Consider the following 23,132-nt stretch of genomic DNA (forward strand, 5'->3'; position numbering starts at 1 on the left):
ACCGCTTTTCCTTCCTTGGACCACTTTTGATAGGTACTGACCACTGCAGACCGGGAACACCCCACAAGAGCTGCAGTTTTGGAGATGCTCTGACCCAGTGGTCTAGCCATCACAATTTGGCCCTTGTCAGAGTTGCTCAGATCCTTACGTTGCCCATTTTTCCTGCTTCTAACACATCAACTTTGAGGACAAAATGTTCACTTGCTGCCTAATATATCCCACCCACTGACAGGCGCCATGATAACGAGATTATCAGTGTTATTCACTTCACCTGTCAGTGGTCAGAATGTTATGGCTGATCGGTGTGTAACTCTTATTAAATATATCTACAATGATGACTCCACCAAGACACTGAAAACATCAAGATCTGCAAAGGCAAGGAGACACAATCTCTCCAAAACTCTTCATGGCAGCTGTTGAAGATGTGTTTGAGACTTTGCACTGGGAAGACAAGGGAATCAAGTTAATCAGAGCTTTGGACAATTTGCTGTTTACACTGTCATATTTTCAAAAACACCTGAATATCTGGAAGCTATTGAATGGATCCCAAGAGATGAAAAAACACCAAGACGACGACCACATAAGATATATTAAAAGGAAATAAACTTTGCCAGCATGACATGGAAAAGAGAAGCTGTAGATCGAAGCAATTGGAAACATCTTGGGGAGGCCTTCATCCAGCAGTGGATCGATATGTACTGATGATGATGATATAAATTCATCACTATTGTTTTATTGCATTTTTCACCACATATATTATTTCTGATGTGAAGATCCCTCTTAAAAAAAATATAATAGAAATGTATGTTTATTATTTAGTAGGTTGTGTGTGAAGTGGAGTGGTTTTTAATGGTTTTTAATTATAGTGAAAGTAGAGTAAAACAGAAAAAATATCACGTTACAGTTAATTTCTCTAATTATGCAGAAGGTATTGTCAGCTGTTTTATTAATTTTGCTGTAGAAGTGGTGGTATTCCGAATAACACATTTTGACTAATTTCACAATGCATACTTGAGTACTTGAGTTATGGAGTTGACACCATTTGATGCCTCAATGAATTTCCCCAAACTGTGCTGGAGGTTCAGTCCAGTAAGTTATTGACACTGTTATATGAATGATGTTTCTGTCAGCAGGTGACTGTGATTGAAGTAGTGTTCCTGGGCCTACACTGACAGTGGACTGCTCACAGTGCCAAGGAAAATAATAATACCTAGATGGGAAAGCCCCCACTTTTTATTTGATGATATCCTGGAAGAAATCGGTGCAATAAATCAAAGATATTTGAGACCCTGAGCACCAGTGAGGGGAAAAAATATTCTAGTACAGTGTCATTAATAAATGATTGGTAAATAATTTATTAAACTGTTAGGAACCATTCATTATTAAATATTTGAAACAAAATACTGATCAATCATGTCTTGTAAAGGTTTATTGATAATTAATAAATGTAATTATTAATGGTTCGTAAGTGTTTTATAAACTATTTTCCATCCATATCCGTATAATCACTTGTTTTTCATTGTGTGTTATTATTCAGATGTCCCTGGTACTGACTGAAATGACCTCATAGAGGGACATGTATGGTTGTATAATGTTTATGTAGTGCTTCTTTAACATATTAGCCCAATCCTTGCATGTTATTTTTTTTAAGTATACCAAGCATTGACAAACAAATGAAAACAGAAGTTTGCCCATATCGCAGACCCCGCTGTGGCCCATTAAGGGGAATTTGCTGTGGATTTGTTGCAGATCTTGCACAGTGTCTGATGTGCAGAATTGTGCAACTCCCTCCCCCATCTCACCAGTGGAGAAATGCTTGGGTGGGGCACTTTAATGCTTGGCAGGAAAGTGTCTGCCAGAGAGCACTCAAAGATGCTTAAATAGAGACATATGTTGCCAAAGGGAATCGCAGGCTGGTCGCAAGCAGCGAGCCCTCGGCTGTAACTCAATATGCACAGAAAGGAACAGAGGGAAACGGGAGAAATGCCCATTTCAAAAGATAGTGGATGACAAGAGCTGATTAAAGGCGAGGGATATGCAGTGACTGACCACATAATTCAATTCCATCCTTCATTCCACCAGGTTGGTCCAACTCAGAGCAGATTTCTACTGTATTTACATTGGTGGCTGGGGGAATAAGGGAGGTTATATGTGTACAAGCTAGGGAGGAGGCCTGGATTAAACCCAGCATCCATTTGCTGCTCCAGACCACATTGCACACGAGTCCATTAAGCTACCCAGTCCACAAAGTGGGATAACCTGTTAAACACAGACAAAGAAGGCCTTATAATTCTTCCTTCTTGGGTTACATCAACTTGCAAGGGCACATTCTGTCAAGCAGTCCCCATTGCACGTGGATACTAAAAGAATGTGCTCTTCTATAGATATTAAGATATTGAGATATTAAGATATTAATGGTTTGTGTCTGTTATGGCTGTGTGATTAATTTCAGAACAAGTGCAGCAAATGTTTTGTTACGCTAGGGTTACGCTGTATTTATTGGAGGTTGGATTGATACCTCAACTACAATATAGCGTCTGAAAAGTTTAGCTGCATGATTTTTATTTTGCAGTATAAACAGTCATTGCAACACATGATCCTGCATGGCAGCTTCATATAACATGACAGTTAAGGTTACAGACACAGGAAATACCATTTTTAAGTGTTACTTTAAGAATCGCCTTCACAATGTAGCTTCATCAACTAAACACTCATGTAGTAAATCCTTTCCAAACTGATGATTCATCACATCTGCTGCACCAGACCACACTGCAGATTCTTAGTGAAGATTTATTTATTGCAGGGTGGATTGATACAGCCCTTTAATTATTATTTGAACTTTTTATTCTTCCCATTTTCTATATACCAATCCACACTTGTACTTTGCCTTGACGAAATCAAAGTTCGGGAAAAGACAAATCAGTATGCATCATTCGACAGTGACAAGTTGGAGATTAACTTCTCAGTTTGTACAAACAAATCCCTCTCCCCTTCTCAGAGATGCAGAGGACTCTCTTCTGGGTAAAACTCTCACCTTGAATGTGTAGGAATTCATAAGGATAAACAGGGATGGAACTAAAGGCTGGTTTTGTTCAAATGAATTCTCACAAATCTCGAACCCTCCCCCTCAACTCGTACCACCCCAGAGAGCTGTCAGCGAAAGAGCAATCTCTGTTCTCTTAGGAATTCATGGTATGATTAGGCTAACTGAAAAGACCTCCAAAATTTGGTTTCGGATGACATCATTTCTTCATTTTTTTATTTTTTATTTTTTTTTGTTCCTCCACAGCTTTTAATGCTAGGGAGTTCTCAAAGGCATTTAAAAAAAAAAAAAAAAAGGGAAATAGTTTCCTTAACCCTAATTTGAACATATTATTATCTCTCCACAGATGAAAGCAACTAGTGGGATTTCGCTAATGTAATGGTCTCCATTTAACCAAGAGGGAGAAGGCAGATTGTTGTATATTTATATTTAAAATTTAAAAAATCTCTTACAAATATGTCAAGGAAGTTGTTTAGGAAATCTCTCTGCACATAAACACATATTGTGGTGTATATGTGCACTCAGATGGTTTTCAACATTAAAATAGACTTGTTATATAATAATGGAAAGGCAATTCTAGCAACCTGATTCTCTCTGTAATAGAATTGTTCAATGGTCCTTTTCACTGTATTCTGTTACTTTCAATAATAGAAGCTTCTAGAACTCATGCATATTCAGCAAGTGGGTTGAGCTTCAGCTCCAATGACCTGTACATTAATATTATTATTTATAGTTATTTATTTCTTAGCAGATGCCCTTACCCAGTTTCCACCAAAAATGCTTTCAAAGAAACATTTAGAAGAAGCTGGAATTCTCTTTATTTGGACATATGGGAGGGGCTTAGTGGAGGGGATTTTTCTGTAGCTAACTCGAAAAACCTTTGTAAGTGGAGATTCCTCAGTGTGTACAGAGCTGGAGAAGTGAATGTAACTGAAGGCCAGTAGAAGTGCGCTGTGTGAAGGAAATGAGGAACTGCGAAGACAGCAGCCCATAGAAGCAGCATTCACACACGCGCCAGTGGATGAGCTGAATATTGCTACAGACAATATTTATTCTATGGAAATGATCATTATTTTGGACTACTGAGGAGTTTAATTTTTTTAAGTTGTGAACCGATCTCTTGTTTTACTTTACTGGAGAGTCCTCTCTCCCTTTCATCTGTCTGCCTCACTCCATTTGCATCCTAGTAACAATATATAATGGTAATTACAACACTCTTTCTGCCTTCCGAACAGTCATTTATTTCCACTGGGTCCAGGTTTTCAGATTTCTTAGAAAGAGGTCCTGTATGGGTGTGGTACCAGCCATCACAGGAATTTCCCCTGAAGCATCTGGAAGCCGCCACAGAGTACGACAGCTTGCCTGTCAAAGCCTGGAGTGTAATTTGGGCAAACGGTTGCTCACAGCTGGTGGTCTGTGAAGAAACCATAACTTCTGTTCAAGACGACATGATTATACATAAGGAACTTCCTTCTGTCTCAGTCTGGTTATAGAGTACCGCTTTTCTTTTATTTATTTTTCTCTTAACTTAGTTCTGGGCTAATTGAATCCTTAATATAATTAGGACTTTGCGTATGTGTTCCGTTTTTTATCAGGAATACCATTCTATAGGTATATTATTGCCAAGAAATTGAGCCTAAATAACTCCCTTTGATCTGAAGTATGTAATATATGTTATCTCCCATGTAGCTCTCAACTCTTAACAGACTTGCAATTATAGATGAAGAATTCCTAGTTAAAAGAAGTTTCATGCCAGACAGCTGCTTATTGACAAAGTGTACTTAAACCAGGGTAGATCTGAAACCCAGCACTTGATATGGTTTTCATGCAAATTTGTATGTAGTAGCTGAAGAGTGAAACAAATACTTAAAATCAAAGCTCAGTTGCAATGAAAACTAGAAGACAGGGAGTGCCCACAGTTCAAGCAGATGGCCATTGATATGGAGGATGTTATTTTGTGTGCCCTAACTGTCAGTGCCTATATAACAGCTGGTAAGAGAGTCAGGGCACCACCGGTCCCTCTAGTTCAGCACACTTATTTTGCAAGCCACCTGCTATTGGTTTCTGAGTTGTTCCTGAACACTTGCATAAACATGCACCTGTGCAATGCATTGGGCTGCACACTCTCATTTCCCTAAACCTGTTTTCCATGGGAGGAAACGCCACAAACTTTACCACAAGCTTCTATGCAATAAAATGTATATATTTTTCCCATGAGGATGAATTGCATTTGACTGTGTGTGTGTGTGTGTGTGTGTAGCACAGTTATAGTCACCCTCTTCTCCAATTAACTAGCAAAAGAAAGAGCTAGAAATTTTCTTTTCTTCTTCTCCTTTTCTCATTGAAGAAAGTCTCCATGGAGCTCCAATCAAAGCTCTGTGATGTAACTTCATTGCATTAAAAGCTTATTGAAGATGTCAAAAAGAGATATTTCCACACTGCACACTGGTATAATTTACTATACTGAGCTAAACATGTTGCTTGACTTACGAATGGATCATGTGGCTGACATAAAGAGCCCAGATTTGACAGATCGCTGTGTGTAATGCTGCACTGATCTCTCGGCCTTGATTAACTGTCTCAGGGTAAATACAAGCTCTGGAAATAAAGCCTCACCCTCTCACCAGGCCTCTGAGCTGGCAGCAGGCATTTGTTCTTTGTTCACCTTTATTGTGGCTTCTAGGTTCAGCCAAAGGAGAGGCACAATGCATGGAATCTGAAGCCGCTTTCTAGTTGTTATATAGCAACCGGCATATTAGCATAATAGTAATGGAGGATTTTAAATGATGGACTCGTGAGTTAATGGTTGGTTACTGGCACCCAAAGCATGGCAGCCCAGGAAATACTTTTTTTTTTTTTAATTGGGGACCTGTTGTCACCGAGAAACTGACTGACAGGTCATCAACTTAACGACGGGTCATCAACGTGGATGAGTGGGTATAGCATTATGCTGTATGTGAAACTTTAAAACAGAAATACTTTACAATGATTATATACCATGACATATAAAATATGTGCATATAGGTGCTGTTGGAAATATATTTTCTATATATTAAACCTGCCTAATGAAGTCATTCCTGAACATTAATATTGTAATTGTTGGGTTTATTAGAAGAAATATGCTCTATTACACAGTAGATGATCTGTACTGGGGAGGCCGTGTCGTTATTCATAGAAATGTATGTTGACAAGCAAGAAAGAGATCGAAAGAATTTAACGTATCACTATAAATAATAAACCTACTGCGGTTCATTGTGCAGTTAATAGGATTTTTATTGTGTTGGTGGAGAGCCAGACAGCGCTCAAATAAAATTCCATTTAAAACTGAGGAAATAATTGTTTCTTTTTTTCCCTTTAGACTCCATTAGTTAATGCAAAGGTATGCATGTCCTGTCAGATCCTCCTACAACCGAGTGAAGGGCAATAAAATAGATGCAGAAACAAACTAAGATTAACAAATACACACCCTGATATTAATTACTTCATGGCAACCAAAAGGGGGGCGATCCTAAGGAACCAGTATTTCACATCTGGTTACAACTGAGTTGAAGATACTCCCTCATAGTCTGACGAAGCACACTGTCCTTCACCTCTCCAGCTTGGCTTTTACCCAGTTGCAGAGTGGTAGAACAATTCGACAGTTTGGAGTTTATATTCAGTGCCATTCATGCAGTACAACCAGCAAAAGTAAACTTCCCTAGACCATTGGTTTTGGTAATGCCCACTTTGTACGCCCATGGCACAAAACCAAGTACATAGTCATTTACTGTGGAAGGCACTGCTTAGAGGGGATTATTATTCTCCATTACCTTTTATTTGTGATACACGTTTGACACTTAATTGGCTGAAGTCTATCAGTCCTTAGGGTGTCTAAATTAAAAAATAAGTTTGATTGACATGGAGTCACAACCTTTTAAATTGTCATTTTGGAGCATTAACAACATGGAATTAGGGAGGAAGATGCAAACTGTATTTTTTTTAAATAATAATAATAATTATTATTATTATTATTATTATTATTATTATTATATATAACTGAATACAAATCATAGCCGCTTCATGAAAACTAGAAACGTCAGCAAGATCCAGCATTTATAGGGTCAGATGACCATGTGTTTTTAATTTTTTACAGTCACTTTTTCTACTTCACATTTATGAAAAATAAACACTGATGAGAGGAATATCAACAATAAATGCTGGCAATACTATTAAAAACGTTTATTGTTTCATGAAGAATTATGACATCAGTCACATTGTCTAGTACTGTGATTTGCGGTTTCTTTCTTTTTCATTTGAAGATTCTAGGATCTAAAGGCATCAGATTCTGTTTGGAGTAAGCGCAGTAAATAATGTCAGTTTATGAGTTTATTAGTTTGTTTGTTAATTATTATTATTATTATTATTATTATTATTATTAATTTTATTATGTATACATTTGATAGGTCCATACCTACCTCCAGATCAATGACCAATGTACAGTATATTCTAAAAAGTATTGGGACAAAGTATAAAAAGACTGCTGCCCTCAATTACTTTATTTGCGGGTGAACAAAACAATGCCATAGACAGCTCCCTTGTCATATACAGCCCACCCTGGTCCTCATGACTTCAGATATCATTGCGATAGATGACTGGAGGAAATCCAGGAGACACGAGAGTCTCTTCATGATTTAGTCATTCATCCTAGTTAATCGATCCTTGAGGGCTCCGATGGGAATATTTACAACTAAATATGTTTTACACTATCAGCATGGTGGATATATGGGCTTTGACCCTACAACTCCACACAAAATTACTAGTTTTAGAATGTCAAGAAACAAAACTGAAATTTCGGAGTCAAAGCATTCATTTCAAGAGAAAAAACAACATAACAGCTGTTTGAAAGCTCATTTCAAGCCAAACAGCGAAAATCAGTTCTCTCCTCAGGAGTCCCCAGGGACCAGAAACTAACAAAGTAATTGCACACTAGAAGGACTGAAGATGTTTTGTTGCTGTTGTTGCATGTTGCACAACCACTTACAAGATCGCACACTGCCCACATTACTTGTATCAGATCATGTTTTTATTACTTTATGTTTTAAGGGTTCAATTTTAGAGTTTATCCACTCATGGTAAAAACAATAAGAGACAAAGGACATTTTGTAGAGACTTGAAGAGGTCTTCATTTTTTACTCTGTGGTAATTTTATAACATTGTTCCTTGTAGTAGAGAGTATCTTGAGATAAGCTTGAAATGGTCACATAAAATGAGGCCTATGTAAAATTTAATGGATAAAGAAGAAAATAATTGTAGTATTTTGTGCTGGGTGTTTGTGAAAGTAGTTGAAATCATCGCAGAAGAGCTGCACTCTTAAGATTCAGTCCAAAATGGCTGATTTGGCCTCATTTGTTGCTTTAAGAAAGACACACATATAAACACAATTATTTACAGTTGTAAAGTTGTTATTTGCTGCTTCTTTATAGAACAAAATATTAAAATGTAGATTTGGCAAATCAATGATTACAGCCGTTTACAATGCAGAGCTAATCAAACATCACCCACAATCAGAAGGTTGGATTGAAAGTGTACCTTTCATAAAGCATTCAATATATGTCAGGGATATCGCTTCTGTACTGCTTCAGATTAAATTAAATTTTATCAGCCAAGAAAGCTTAAATGTAATATAAATAAATCTTATATATTAAATAATTGAACTTTTTTGTGCTTGCTTTTCGCATAACTGCTTCCATATGTGGCATGTAATGTGTTCCCTTAAACTACATGGAAAATTCTAACGGGAGCTCAAATTGACTAATCTTATGCTTGAAACCCAAAGCATCTTTAAAGAAATTCAATCTGTCATGGTAAGGCAAGTTACAAATATTTTGAAAAATGTTTGTTTATTTTGCCAGATGAAAACATAGGTATTTATTTACTGCTTAATTATACAACAAAAATCATCATAACTGAGCATCAGCTGAAATCTATTTCTCTCTCTCTCTCTTTAAACTGATTACATAATGTTAACATTAATTTAACTCTAAGTTGTCTTTGGTGTTTCAATTCCATCTGCATAATTTCGATACTTGTTGACAACATCTAGCGTGCTGTGTGAGCTAACCAAAACGTCGAAAATGCAAATATTTTCCAAATGTCCAAGATTTTTTTTTCTGTTTGGAGTATTAAGTTTTGTGGTCTCAGCTGCAAGGCACATTGACGTGGTTTTATCAATGGCATTCATAACATAAGCACAATAACAGAGCCTTTTTTCCAATCCACAAGCTGAAGGCAGCAGTGGCAGTGATTTTTTCAGCCTCTGTGTACATATTTTCAGTCATATCCCCACCTCCAAACACATGCACCAAGAAATACACATGCAGACATGCACAATGTCTAGTTTGCAAATTGACCAGTCTCACTGAAAAGTAGCATTATTTCATGCACTAATGGTTTCAAACACGGCATTTGCATATTCTGTATAAGTTCCATAGGTTTGGAAACTCCATTATAGACCAACCGTGTGTGCAAGGGCAGAGTTGTGTAGAAGGAATCATAAACCAAAATTAATAATATGTCATTGAATATATTCATTATATTGGTATCTTTGCTCAGTGATCCATGTGAATGGTTTTTCACCTGGTGGCTGTGCAGGTGCATATATAAGCATTCCTTTGTACATGAGCCTTCAAAGATCTGCTTTTCAGAAGTTTTTAGATCCCCCTACTTCCCTTATTTTCTTTGTTTAAAGTCCAGAGCAGCATATTTTGTATTAATCAGTGTTGGAAAAGATTGGCCATTATTTTAAGTAGGATAAAGAACAACAGACTGGCCTTGACTGGAATAATAATTGGTCTTTTTATATGGATTCTCAGAAAAGGACAACAGCCATTTTATTTGGGAGTAAATGTCTGATTGTATAGGTTGGATTAAGTAAAAATCAATTAAAGAAATATTAAATGCATTGCATATCAGAAGAAATGCTAAAATCCATTTCTATAGTGAAAGGAGTTCTTGCTTTGATTCTGATAACTTTTCATTTTCATACATTTCATCTGTCATTATTAGTTAAATGGTTAGTATATTAGTATATGGCATGTGCTTTAAGTCCTTGGAGCGCAGTGTGCATGATGAAACAAATGAGTAAAAAGTTAAAAAGAAGTAAAAAAAAACAATTGAGAGGTTTGCTGTGATGAGGCCCAATAAAGCCACAATGGCATATAAGAGGTCACATTTATAGAACATCTGCGCTCATGTATTTGATCGATGTATGACGTCAACCTCAGCTTCCAATCCTCTAAGGAAAAGGCTGACAAGCAACCGAACTCAGCCACGGCCCGAGCAGTCGCTACACATGATCCTCAACTGGGCCTTGAGAAAAGCGCCCAACAAACCCACTTCCTGGGACTCCCAGTCATTCAAAGCCTGTGCCAGGAATGAGTTGTAAAGCCGCAGAGCTCAGCTGCTGATCTTGTCCTCACCATTTTGGAAGCATGTTGCTACCTTGCAGAAGCCAAAAGGGCCGCACCGCTAAAATATTAACCCCACTCATGTTTTTTTTTTTGCCAGATCTGGGTTTGGTTCCAGAGTAAACAGGTGTTCTTTCCAAACCAGGTTGTGTCTTTTTCTCATTTCTGGTTTCTGTATGACTTCAGCTAAAGATGTTTGAATTCCAGTCTGCGGATATTTACGGTTATCGTCTACTTTTTCATAAATACTATATAAATAAATAATTAAATAAATGCACTTCAATATATCAAAACCTATATTTTGGGGTCCTTTGGTATTCACTGGCAGAGGCAGAGGAAGATAAAGGGTTTAACAGTTACATATTTTATTTGATATGCCTGTAATAAAAACAAAATTGTATTTTTTCTCACTGTAAGTGGGCTTCTAAATATGCTGATACATATACATGTGATCATATAGTGCACTGTTAATCAAAATAATAAAATATCTCTATCACTCTGTGAACAATAATCTTAAAAATGTAATCCCAATGTGCCTTATTTTACTACATGACGTGAGGAGCATAATGTGTGATTACTGTTTCACGTTCAAACGCCAAATGAAAAATCTGTGGAAGATTAACCAGTCCTTTAAACTATTTCCTGTAATAACTGACTAGCTATCATGAACTTTTAACCTGAAAAGGCAGTCCATAACAACCTAGGACTATCTCACCTACAGTTAAGTAGTCCAGTAATCCGTGTTACTGGAACTCTCCAAAACGAAACTATACGTAGGAGTTGTAAAATGTGACTCATTTTAACAGGAGAATCTGAAAAGGACAAAGTGAAAGTAGCGCAGGTATTTTCAATCTCATGGCTTGGGTTGACCATCCCTCCTTCGTCTTGTGGTTTATGATGTCACTCAGGCCTTTCCCTTTGAATAACCATGTGTTTCTTACCACTAATATCAAACAGATGACGCAAAACCTCAAAATGAAGGTCTTTCAATGAGACAAGCAGTCAAAACAACGTTAAAAAAATGATGAGAAACACCATTCTAACCTAACATTAGATTTGTATTTTTAAACTGGTGCCTGTTACAGGTTTTACTGTGATGGTGTGTTGCTACAGTTTTGCACAAACCGTTCGAAAAAAGAGCAGACAGAAATTACCTTTTTCCCCATCCTCTGTCAAGCCAGTCTTTAACTATTGTCTATTTGTGTTTTGGTGCCCAGGCCAGGAGTTGCGAGTCCCTGCTCTAAATTAAGCCTTTCATGTCCGTAATTAAAGGCAATGATATAAACAAGAGTGACAGACTGATAAAAGGTGAGAGTTGGTTGGAAGGGGGCAGGATATTTGAGTAGAGAATATTATTTTCATAGGTTTTTACTATGTGGACATATTGTTTATGAAAGTAAACACCACCTTCTTTTGTATACCTGGAAAAGGTCAAAAGTCACAAAAATGTACTTATTGCTTGACATCACAGAGCAGTGTACCAGGAGAATTATTTGCAGTGAAAGTAGGGTTTTCAATCTGTGACCATCCCCTTAGGAAATGGAGTTCTCCATTTATCTCTTGACTGTAGTCCAGGTCCCAAGCAGACAGATTTTCCTGAGAGGGTAGTAATCACATAAAAAAAAAAAAAAAATCTGATCCACAGAAATTATCTGCAGAAATATGTGCAGATCATTCCTTGTCCTAAGTCTGCAATCTCTCTACCAACCAGCAGTCCAGTTCAATTAAGTAGACTCAACAGTTCAACTTTCCTTGGAAATGTTAGGCTACCAGAGAAGTGGTTATTATGATTATGTATTCATCTGTGTTTCTTAATTTTGAATAATGCTACAACATTGTCAACTTCTATACTTTCATTTGAGAAGATCTGAGGTACATTTTTGAAATAATGACAAAACATGGAAAGTATTTAATCAGTGCTTCATTCTTGATTTATTTGAAACTGACACATTGCTACAACATGGGAAAATAACTCATCTGAGAAGAGATTACAATTCCCCCTATAATATTACCACCTGTATATAACAGCAATTGAGTCATCCTCAGTTATTGAACCTTTTCATTATATCTATTGCCATATTTGCTGGTATTTTTCTGGGATTCACTGTTAAGTTGACATTGAAATTGAAAAACACATCAGATATTTGTAGTCAAACATCTGTATTGGTATTTAATCCTTCCTGCATATTATTTTGGTATGTTTTGTTCCAGTAATGATCTGGAAATACGATGCTGTGTGAGTCTACATGTTTAATATGGGTAGAGTGTGCAAGCAAGGCATTTCATTTGGTGGTTTGGAATAAGATAAATCAGCTCTTTCATTAGCATATGACTGCATTCCTTTTCACCTGCATCTCCAAACTGAAGTCTGATCCTACATATCAATAGGGCATTATCTTTCCTTACAGGGTGCAGTGAATTTGTATTGAATAACTGCAGGTTAACTTAGATAGTGTTCATTGTTTCACTCGATTTACAGCACTGTGACTGACTGGGCCTATTCTGCTTCTAACAAGTAAAAGTAGAAATCATCTATTGCCATTTTCACTTCGACATGTCTCTGTTGGCCCCCAATTGTTTTTGCTGGGGCTTTTAGAAAACTGGCAGCTTTCTTCTGTCTCTTTCGTTTGCCTTACATACAATTTCTTAAGTAGATAACAGACATTGTTTTTAGCCAAATGTGGCAGCCCCCAACCACCCTCCTCCTCCATCACCACTCCAGTCCAATGATCTAGTGTGAAACGATTACAGATACATTGTACACTAATTATCAGACTCCTCAATTCATTCAGTGGTTGCGTTACTTTGCAGCTTTTTTTTTTCTCTTTCTCTCTCCCCAGTCTGGAGTTTATTTGAAAAGCAGACACGTCGCTCCCGGTGTGAATTAGACCAGAAGCATTAGCTTGCAGAATATATGCCAATGAACAAATGATTCTGACACCTTCACAATACCAGCTTTAGAGGAAGGCACCCACACAGCAAAGTCTGTTTTTCTATCTCATATTTTTTAATGACAAAATGTTTGTCAGAAACAAATGGATTTATTTTTCTCAATCCTGGGTATAATATCGGAGCTTATATGGTTCCGGGCCCCAGGGTTTCAGACAACTAACAAAACACTTCTTACTTCTGCTCTGTTGGCTCGCTGTTATGCTTTTCAGATACAGGAAAGAGACTGAAAGCATAAAGCAACTGAATAAAGCAGTATGGCCCCTCCATTCACAGCTTATGAAGCACCACATGATATGCTTAATTTAGAATGCACCTGTAGTTGGTTTATGTGATTAGTTGGGGGGATAAATTACTTTGTTGAAATCAGATATTTAAACAAATAGCCTGTCTCTATGGGTGATATGGTCCTTTCTGTTATAAAATACACGTAAGACTTTCCTGAGAATCAGATTAAAACTGTAATAAGTTGTTTTTGTTGTTGTTGTTTTGTTCAGGGGCGGCCATTCAAGTTCTTTCCATTGAAACCAAGTATTTTTTGTATTGACTAATATTAAGATTCTTTATTGTCTTATTTCATTCAAAAGATGGTAAGAAACATGCACTAGCTTACTTTATAATTAATAATCATGCTGTACCAAATTGAACTAAATCCATTACTGTACTATATTTCTTGACGTGTATATTTTGTGACAAGTGTAGGTCTCCTCTGGTAAGGGCACCTAGTAAGAAATAATAATGATAATTCAATAAATCCACTCAAACATCCCACAATGAAAATGCAAGTTTGTCAGTTTACAATAAATATCCTCTTCCTGGAAACATACAAAAGCTGGTGCTTCAAATCCAGCCATTAAACACATATATTAGAACATCTTGATCATGAAGATTTACACCTCCTTCTGATGTTAATACCCTCAAGGAGAAACACGGGCACACTAGACCAGACTGGAATAGTACCAACTTTAGTTTCCTGCCCCAGTTCAATACATTTTTAAATATTTAGTGTCTCTATAACATGAAACATTGAGTAAATGTTAAAAAGCCCTTGAAAGTAACACTATTATTTATAAAATTATTTTTCATTAAAAATTGTAATTTTAAGATCCCTCTGTACTTGGTTCATTGTAGATTAATTGGAGACAGTAGGTCTACTGCTATGACACAATGTATTACTTTATTATTATTTATTTATTTATTATTTATTTATAACCAAATGCAAATCATATCCACTGAATGAAAACTAGAAAATAGCAGCATAATCCAGCCTTAATAGGGTCAGATGACCATGTGTTTTTCATTCCTTTACAGTCACTTATCCTACTTCAAATTTATGAAACAAGAAAAATAAACATTGAAGAGAGGATTATCGACAATAAATGCTGGCAATATTATGTAATGCGTTTATTGTTTTATGAAACATTATGGCATCAGTCACATTGTCTAGTACTGTGATTTGCGGTTTCTTTCTTTTTCATTTGAAGATCTAGGATCTAAAGGCATCAGATTCTGTTTGGAGTAAGCACAGTAAATAATGTCAGTTTCTGGGTTGTTTTATTTTGCTTGACAAAAGCTTTCAATATGTCGGCATTCTGAGGGAGCAGAATAAAAGACAATTGTTCCACCATGTTGTTATTTTTATTTTTTATTTTTTCTGGAATGGTAATAAATGTGTGTTTCAACTGAACTTGAAGGAGAGATCAGTGGAGACTGTAATGTTTTGAAGATGACACATTTGTATATTCAGGATGTAAAAGAAAAATCAATCACTTCAACAATTAATGATCTGTTCTAGCATATAAGCAGCTTACTTCTATTTATTTATTTATTTATTTATTTATTTATGTATGTATGTATATATTTTATTCTGCAGTTGATCATTATTATAAAGCCTGGTTTTCTGAATGCCTCCTTAAGGGACATTACTGGGGTGCCACAAAAAAAAGCCTTATTCAGTCTTGCTTTCAGTTCACTTCCCCCCTCCGAACACATTTGCAAACTGCAGCATTGTCAAGCAGCTCTTCTCGTTAAATAGCCATTTATGTCTCTGCCAGCGCCCCTGCCACTGTTACACATGCCCGTCCCGTCCAGACTCTAAAAAAAACTAGACACTTGTTTTTGTGCACAAAAACAAAAGCCGTCCTCAGGCACTTCCTATTCACTACAGATCATTTGCATAGGGTACATTTCACTCCATCACCAGCCAAACATTAGCCGTGTGGAAAATACATACTGTACACATTACAATAGACGGGCAAGGTAGACAAGTAAAGTATAGAGTTGTAGTTGAGTGTTTTCACATTCCACATGTAAAACCATGTCAGTGATTCATTAAACTATGCTTATGTATCAAGGATATCTTTTGTGGGTTTGTTGAGCAGCGCGTCAGCCTAGAGAAGTCTAGAAAGATCCCAGAAAGATTCCAGGCAAATTAAAATGGCGCTGTTTAAACTTTGGATTGCTGTACCATTGATTTCTATGGCGTGGCAGTCAAAAGATGACACTCTGTCTAAGCTGGGTTCAGGTTTAGACAGTTTTCCCTACCTAATCTCTATCGACCGAATCAGTGTTCATCACATCCTGAAAATATATCACAGATAGGTGTACTTTAGTGAACCATATTAATTTAACTAAATTAGTCCCACAATAGCATTGTTTAAAATGAAGGACATGAAAACATTCAACTACAACTGCATGTTAATGTTATACAAAAAGATGTCATTGCTGCTAACTTTAACATTGGCCCTATATGATCCACAATGTCTCCTTCCAATCCCATTTAATCTGCTGTCTTCCTTAATTTCACTCTTTCTCATCAAATTAGAAAGTCACATATTTCATTGAAGCTGGAGCTGATTTATAGTTAGTTGCTTGCTCTGCACGTCAACTCTATGCAAATCACAAACATAAGCCTGCTAGTCCCTTCCCCTTAGATTATCACGAACACATGCTGTGAGAAAACGAGTTTCACAGTCTGCAAGCTGTTTGATTTTTTTTTTTAAATACATATATGTTATTTATTTAATGATTTGTATTTCATCCCAGCAGCCAATAATTATATAAAGTGTGGTTGAAATCCAAACCTTTGACCTTTTCCGATGTAACTGGTCTATATAAACACTCCCAGCCCCCCCGTACCCAGTAAACAAAGACTTCTCCATTGCTCCGAAGAACCTCGATCAATCGGTTAGGAAATTTTTGTGAGTCAATTAGTGTTGTTTAGGCATATGGATATAAACAGAAGCTGCTTTGGTAAACCTAATTTTCTTTTAAAGTCAGAGTAAGTGGAAACAAGTGTGGCAGAACCAATCCTCAAACTGGCCAGGAACCATCACCCATGTCTACCTGAAATGTAACTAAGCGAGGAAACCCCTCCTACAGTAAAGGTCTCACTGCTCAAGAGGGGCTACAGTAGCACACTACTAACTGGAACAGTCCTGGGAAGCCACAGACCGACGCAAATCCTCCAAAGCACAGAACTCATCGAAGTGCAATAGATCACACCAGTCTGGTCGAAGGAGACAATACCAGTTGCTGACAGGTGAATGTTGTCATTACTATGAGGACTAAATCCAATCTTGTAGGTTAGCAGTTCACTGAATTCTTCAACGTACACAAAAAGTTCCCTGTGACCAATCTTCTCGACATACAAATCAAAGCACTGGGATTGTTTGTGTATCATGTCATGTCCTTGATTTAAAGCAAGTGAATAACCCGGTCCAGTGAACCAATACTGAATACTGAATACCCACTTACCATGTTGTAGATATGAAAGATAAAGACATTAGACTGAATAAAATAAGCATAAGACTTAATTATCATTTCAGTGTGAGAGCTGTTTTCTCTTTTACTAAGATGAGGAACGTGTCATAAGTGATGTAAAAAATAACTGAGATAATTAATTTGTTTGTAAAGTAGATTTGTCTCACTGCTCCAGTGCTTCAATGTTTTTAAAGTTGTTTATTAGTAATTTACTTTACTGAAATATCCTTTTTGGCCCCCAAAAGTACCTTATTTTATTTATTTTTTACAAAAACTATATTACCATATTTTTTCTATTGAAAGCCACACTGTGGAAATGTTTTGTTGGATAACGAAAAGACGTCAATTTTTTGGGAGATACATTTTGTTCTCATAATGTTGTAGATGTTTTTTGTCTTTCAGACTGACGTCAGTTGAGTCACGACAATCTAAGGGTTTGTGGTGGTTACTCATCGGGGAGTAATGCCAGGCCTCCAAACAATGTCTTTATAAATTTCAATCTTGGATATAGCGCATCCACTGAGTGTGTGTGTTTGTGGGTTTCTTGCAGATAGCTTAATAAATAATTAAGTACTGTATACCAATTGGACTGACTTTGTGTACTTTGTGAAAAGATCCAGACTCTCCATACAGAGCACCAGATGAGCTTGTTGACATAAGTGAGAAGAACCAAATACAAAATATGAGCGCCACCCATTGTCTCATGTTCAACGGCAATGTGCTCGCTCATTGTCAGGATGAGATCACGGTCTGCAGGATTGTAACCCATTCCTGGTACAGAATGGCCAGTAGGAAGTGGGTTTTCGGGGATGCTTTTGCAGGCATCGGTCGAGAATAGACCACACATTATCGCTGGTTCATGTTTGGGGATTGGACAACCAATGTCCAACTCTCTTTCCAGTTTTTGTGTTGCTCTTTCAGTGCGTCTTCCACAAAAATGCTTCTCTCTTCGGACCAGTGACAGCTTGATTAACGGGCAGAAATTCTTCTTTGTGAAACTTGAGGTATTGGCCAGATGTTTCAGTACCATGAAATTGTCCAAATCTCAAACTGGACCCTAGTAATCTGACTTCCAAGTTCTATCACTGCTTCCAGGAGCTTCTGTTATAACTTCTGACTGGGACCACATCCTATAAACTCGGCAGCAAGATCAACAAGTGAACAGCATCAGTCTCATTGATCCAAGTTAAATTACGACTTGTAATTCTCCTGACCTATACATGTTCTGACAAAGAGTAATAAACATGTACCTTCTACATGACTGGAAAAGGCCGGTTTGAATGTCAGGTCTTTTTATCACTACAATATTGGATTTACTCTAAAGCACTTTTTACAGTAGTGACTTGATCTATGGAAGCCATTTTGTGTATGTAGCCAAACCAAAACACCTATACATGAAGGCTTTGACTTGCATCACAGGATGCCAGTGTGTGTGTTTCTAGAACTTATATCTGTGACCTTTACCATCTTTTAGTGTTGGAAGGATTTAAGACAATAAATAACAAGGTTATCTAAAGAAGCTAAATTATTCAGAATGAATCCCATTTTCCCTTTTTCTGTTTTAAAAATATACTACAAAGACATTTTATAACCATCAATTTTTTTATTATGTGACAGCTTTGAATTAGCTGCAGTATTTGTTTGGCTGTTTAACCCTTCTTTTGCACAATGCTTATTCTTTTATGTTGCTGATGAGATATTTTTACAGTGGTGAAATGACCAGGAAATGCCCTTCCCCAAATTTAAGGATGTGGGAAGACTGTATAGTTATTTGATACTAAATTAGTGTAATAAACCCTCACAGTTGACCACAGATTTACATATTTGTGTATTTTTCTTTCTGCATTTCCGAGAAATTGTTGTTTTCTTTGTATTCTTTTCAGAATGCTAGCTGAAGTTATACTTTTAGTTAAATGTATAGTTGATATTAGATTTCACTAGATTATTAAACTTACATATCTACAGCATATAGTACAAAACTTAACAATAATAACAGAAAATTCAAATTGGACTGCATATTAATGAAAAACATGATTTAATTCTGGGAATTGTAAAAAATGTAGACTGGCAAGTACAGAAGATCTGATACACAAAATTGAAAGGGTTGCTTTTACTAATCTATTTGTTTTCCATTGTATAATGTTGTCTCAGAGTGACAGAATTGTTTGGTTGGGTTCACTATTGACATACAGGTAATTCAATAGCTGTCTTTGCATCCATAATGCATTGCAGGCTTTTGGTAATGCAACACTTCCATATGGAGCCATCCTTTTTCACAAGCTGAACTCTCCCAGATGAAACTCTGCTCTAAACCGCCACATTCAACAATAATGTGATGAAATTACATGTTTCAAAACAAGTGGATCCTTTAACTGTTGATCTTAGTATCGCTGTGTCTGAATATGCCAAGATATTGTGGGACCACACTTATTAACATGTGCTGAGTAAGATTTACCGCAGAATAATGGATTTATTTTACCTGTAATCCCATACGCAATTGGCTGAAGCCCTTTTATTGGATGTATATTTGAAATGCCCAAAACCAGTCAGTCTTTAACTCAAAATAACTGTGATACTAAACAGAACACAATCTGACCCACTTATAAACAGGATATGCACAAACCCTTTGGTTACATTAAACTCTCTTCAAAGTTCTCAGTCTCCTTTTTCTGCTAAACAGAAATGACCACTGGAAATTACTGAAAAAGTTGATTCAAAGATGTAAGTTAATATAAAGAGCCCCATCATAAGAAAACAAGTACCCCTAAGATTGGTCATATTTCCCCATAGTATATTCCTGACAAAGGGGATGAGAATTAACCTTCTGTATGACTGCATACATCAAGGAAGTCATGAGTCGCAAGGGCAAGTAACCAAATTTGTATCCCTATGTCAGGCATGCTTATTTTATTATGGTGGGGCTTTGTGCAATGAGACCACTTAAAAATATGAGATCTGACCTGTTTCTGGCCTTGCATATACATGGTATAAATTTGTATTTTGGTTTGGGATTCTGTATAAACCAAGTTTTGGTTTTGCACTTTTAGTATATGTATAAAAACACCTGATACAGTCACTGGACCAAGTACCGCCCAACACATATGTTTTTCTGAACAGGCCCAATTATGCTTGCAAGTGAAGTTTAAAAAGCAGTACAATCTGCAACAGTAAATGGTTCTTTAGGCTTAAACAACTGCAGCAATGTACACTGTTACTTAGGAAGCCAGTTTTGCAACAGCCATTCAGACTGGAAATGATCCAGTGCAGAACTGGGTGAATTCTGGAAAGTTCTGGCCAGTGACTGCGTGTTTCATTCAGCCAGAGGGAAGGGACTGACTTCCTGGCGGTCATGCTTCTTCAACCTGAATGAATTTCAGAACTCAGTCAAATTTATATTTATTTCATTTCAAATTGTAGTTGTAGCTGAATAAAAATGAAAATAAATCAGTGCAGCACTCTACAACACATCCAGCAACATTCGGCTTTCACGTTTAATGTGTTGAGGAAGGATGTTGTCGGCAAGATTTCTGTTTCCTTGCTACTGACTAGTGTTTAAAACACAAAATAGAACCAGAAGGTATTCCTTTGTCATGAATCTTTACACATGCTCTATCATCAATTTCAAAATTAGCAGCTTTTTTACATATATTCCTATATTTCTTTTTAATTTATGTCTGTTTCTGTTTTTTTTTTAATTTATTTCTCATTTAAGGTAAATAAATCAGTAGCAATGAAAATTGTAGGGGGTTGGGGGGTGGGGCAAGGGGATGGGGTTCCAAAAGATATGCACCTTCAGTCAGAGTTTCTAAAAAGATTTTTTTTTCTTTTTACACTTAGTACAAAATAAGACATTTCTACCCGTTAGTGCTTTGTTTAAAGATACTATAACATAAATAAACAATTTATTTTCAGTGTTCAAACAAACAGTTCCAGTGTGACTGGACAGCTAACATACGCCACCGTTCTCCAGTTCGCTGCAGAAGGTTTATAGACTATTTCCCATTCAGACACATTGCAGCCTTTAATGCTCCCAGATGCACTAAGCTAACGCAGCGTTCTTCATTTTGACATAGCTCAAAAAAGGTTCCAGTTTGTGCATTTTTTTAGTCTTTTTGTTGTTGTTTATTTTTCCCCAAGTAATCATAGAAGTTTGTTAGACTAAAAGATTGATCGTAATACTAAGGAAACGTTACAGTTACTTAGTTGCTCTACAAAGTATGCAGTAATTGTCATGATCCTTAACTTTCTGGGAGTTGGAAGTCACTTACTGTTTCCTTTGCCTGCTCCCCATGAGGACAAAGAACTACAAATCCCAGAGCGCACTGCACGCCTCTTGTCCGGGCACTATTTGTATCCTATAATCATAACTTTAGTCAGTTTGGACACCATCAGTGCATAAAATATGTTTCAGTACAGAATTGGACTTTTTCCACCTCATTTCAAACTTTGTTTTTTCTTTTTTACGCAAATAGAGATTTTGATGTGCAAAATGATGCCACGAACAGTTGATATTGTATATTCCAAGTTGATTCTTTTTTTTTCTTCCAGTTTCTGAAATGATATTAGATGCTTCTTTCTCTCGTTCTCAATTTTGTTTTGTTCCCCTCTAACCCGCTCCTCGGCCTTATTTGCAAGTAAAAACCTCCGTCCTGGTGCTGCACGTGTTGCACTTGACAAAACAGCACCACTGGAATTTACAATGGCACTGCGACACTTTGGTATATTGGTGCGTGTTGTAGCCCCGTCCGCAGCACATCAGATCGCAGCCGTCCGTGTGGAGGGAGGTGCGGTTACAGAGCCGCCCCTGGGTCCCGGCGCTCCCAGTGGTGGTGTCCTCCTCACAGTAGTTGGGTGACCTCTCGATGTACACCAAGTCCGTCTCCATCGGCTTCCGGTAGCTCTGCGTCTTCTTGACTTTCAAAAAGGTGGGCTGGCGCAGGCGGCTGGCTCTCACCACCTCCACATGCACAGCCTCGTTGTACTTCTCCTTCAAGATATATCCAATCTCGCGGAACTTGGGCAGGGTGGTCCAGCACGTCTTGGTGGTGCATGAGCCGGAAACACCGTGGCATTTGCACTCCAGCTTCATCCTTTCCTCCAGGATCTGAAAAAGAGAGGAAAGCATCACCACCATGATTGAGTGACTGCACAGGTTCACAATATCATCATCCCAAAAGAGGGGTGTCTTTCCCGATATTCAAAAGGGGGAGAAGCTGGCCCCAAAGGAATTTGAAAAGACTGGATGAATGTAACACAATCACTTTATTTCAATTATTTTTATATGTTATTATATTATGTGGATTAATTATGTAGATATGTAATTGATATGAACCCTGATTAAAGGAGTTTATTAATTCTTATTTCAACCCTTTTGAAAATCATGCTGTTACTGTCTACATTAAACAGGAAATGGTTTTATGTTCACTTAACCTAATTGGTTAAAAAATAAAAAATGCAAAAGTACAATGCCACTTGTTGCTTCATTCTTTTCTCTTTGTATTCTCTTGTTCTACAATATGGCCCATATCATATTTTTCTCTCAGTACTCCTCTGGCTCCCCTGAAAATGTTTTTTAAGTAGAAGTTGCCTAATTTTATAAACACCGTAGTAAGTAACTCTTCATTCTGTGTGTGAATTGTGTGCTGTGAAGCACTGGCACACTGTATCACATTGTACAGTACTTGAGATGGTACAATTGGTCCAGTTCTATTAAAAAATAATGCCTGTTTATTAAGAATAAAAAATGCACAATTGGCTTTTGCAGCATTCTAAAATGATTATTTATACAAACTAATAATAAATTACTAGTCCTAAGAGTTCTTCCAAGTTTCATCCAGCTGTTCAGAGCCTGCGCAACAATACTGGGATTGTATTCTGCAATAATTTATTTTGTGTCCATAAAGTGTTTAGATTCTCAAGTCCTTTCCGTGTAA

General features: G+C 37.0%; 1 protein-coding gene across 2 annotated transcripts in view; it reads right to left on the bottom strand.

Annotated features, from left to right (window-relative positions):
* Nucleotides 1-19,217: 19,217 nt before the first annotated feature.
* Nucleotides 19,218-23,132, bottom strand: part of LOC136771802 (protein Wnt-7b) — a 52,593-nt gene continuing 48,678 nt past the window's right edge. For both annotated transcript variants that reach the window (XM_066724331.1, XM_066724330.1), the window contains exon 4: nucleotides 19,218-22,303. In XM_066724331.1, the coding sequence (XP_066580428.1) occupies nucleotides 21,824-22,303 (480 nt within the window). In that variant the 3' untranslated portion in view covers nucleotides 19,218-21,823. The remainder of the gene's footprint in view (nucleotides 22,304-23,132) is intronic.

This window comes from Amia ocellicauda, chromosome 15, assembly GCF_036373705.1.
Source record: "Amia ocellicauda isolate fAmiCal2 chromosome 15, fAmiCal2.hap1, whole genome shotgun sequence".
Taxonomy (NCBI): Eukaryota; Metazoa; Chordata; class Actinopteri; order Amiiformes; family Amiidae; genus Amia; species Amia ocellicauda.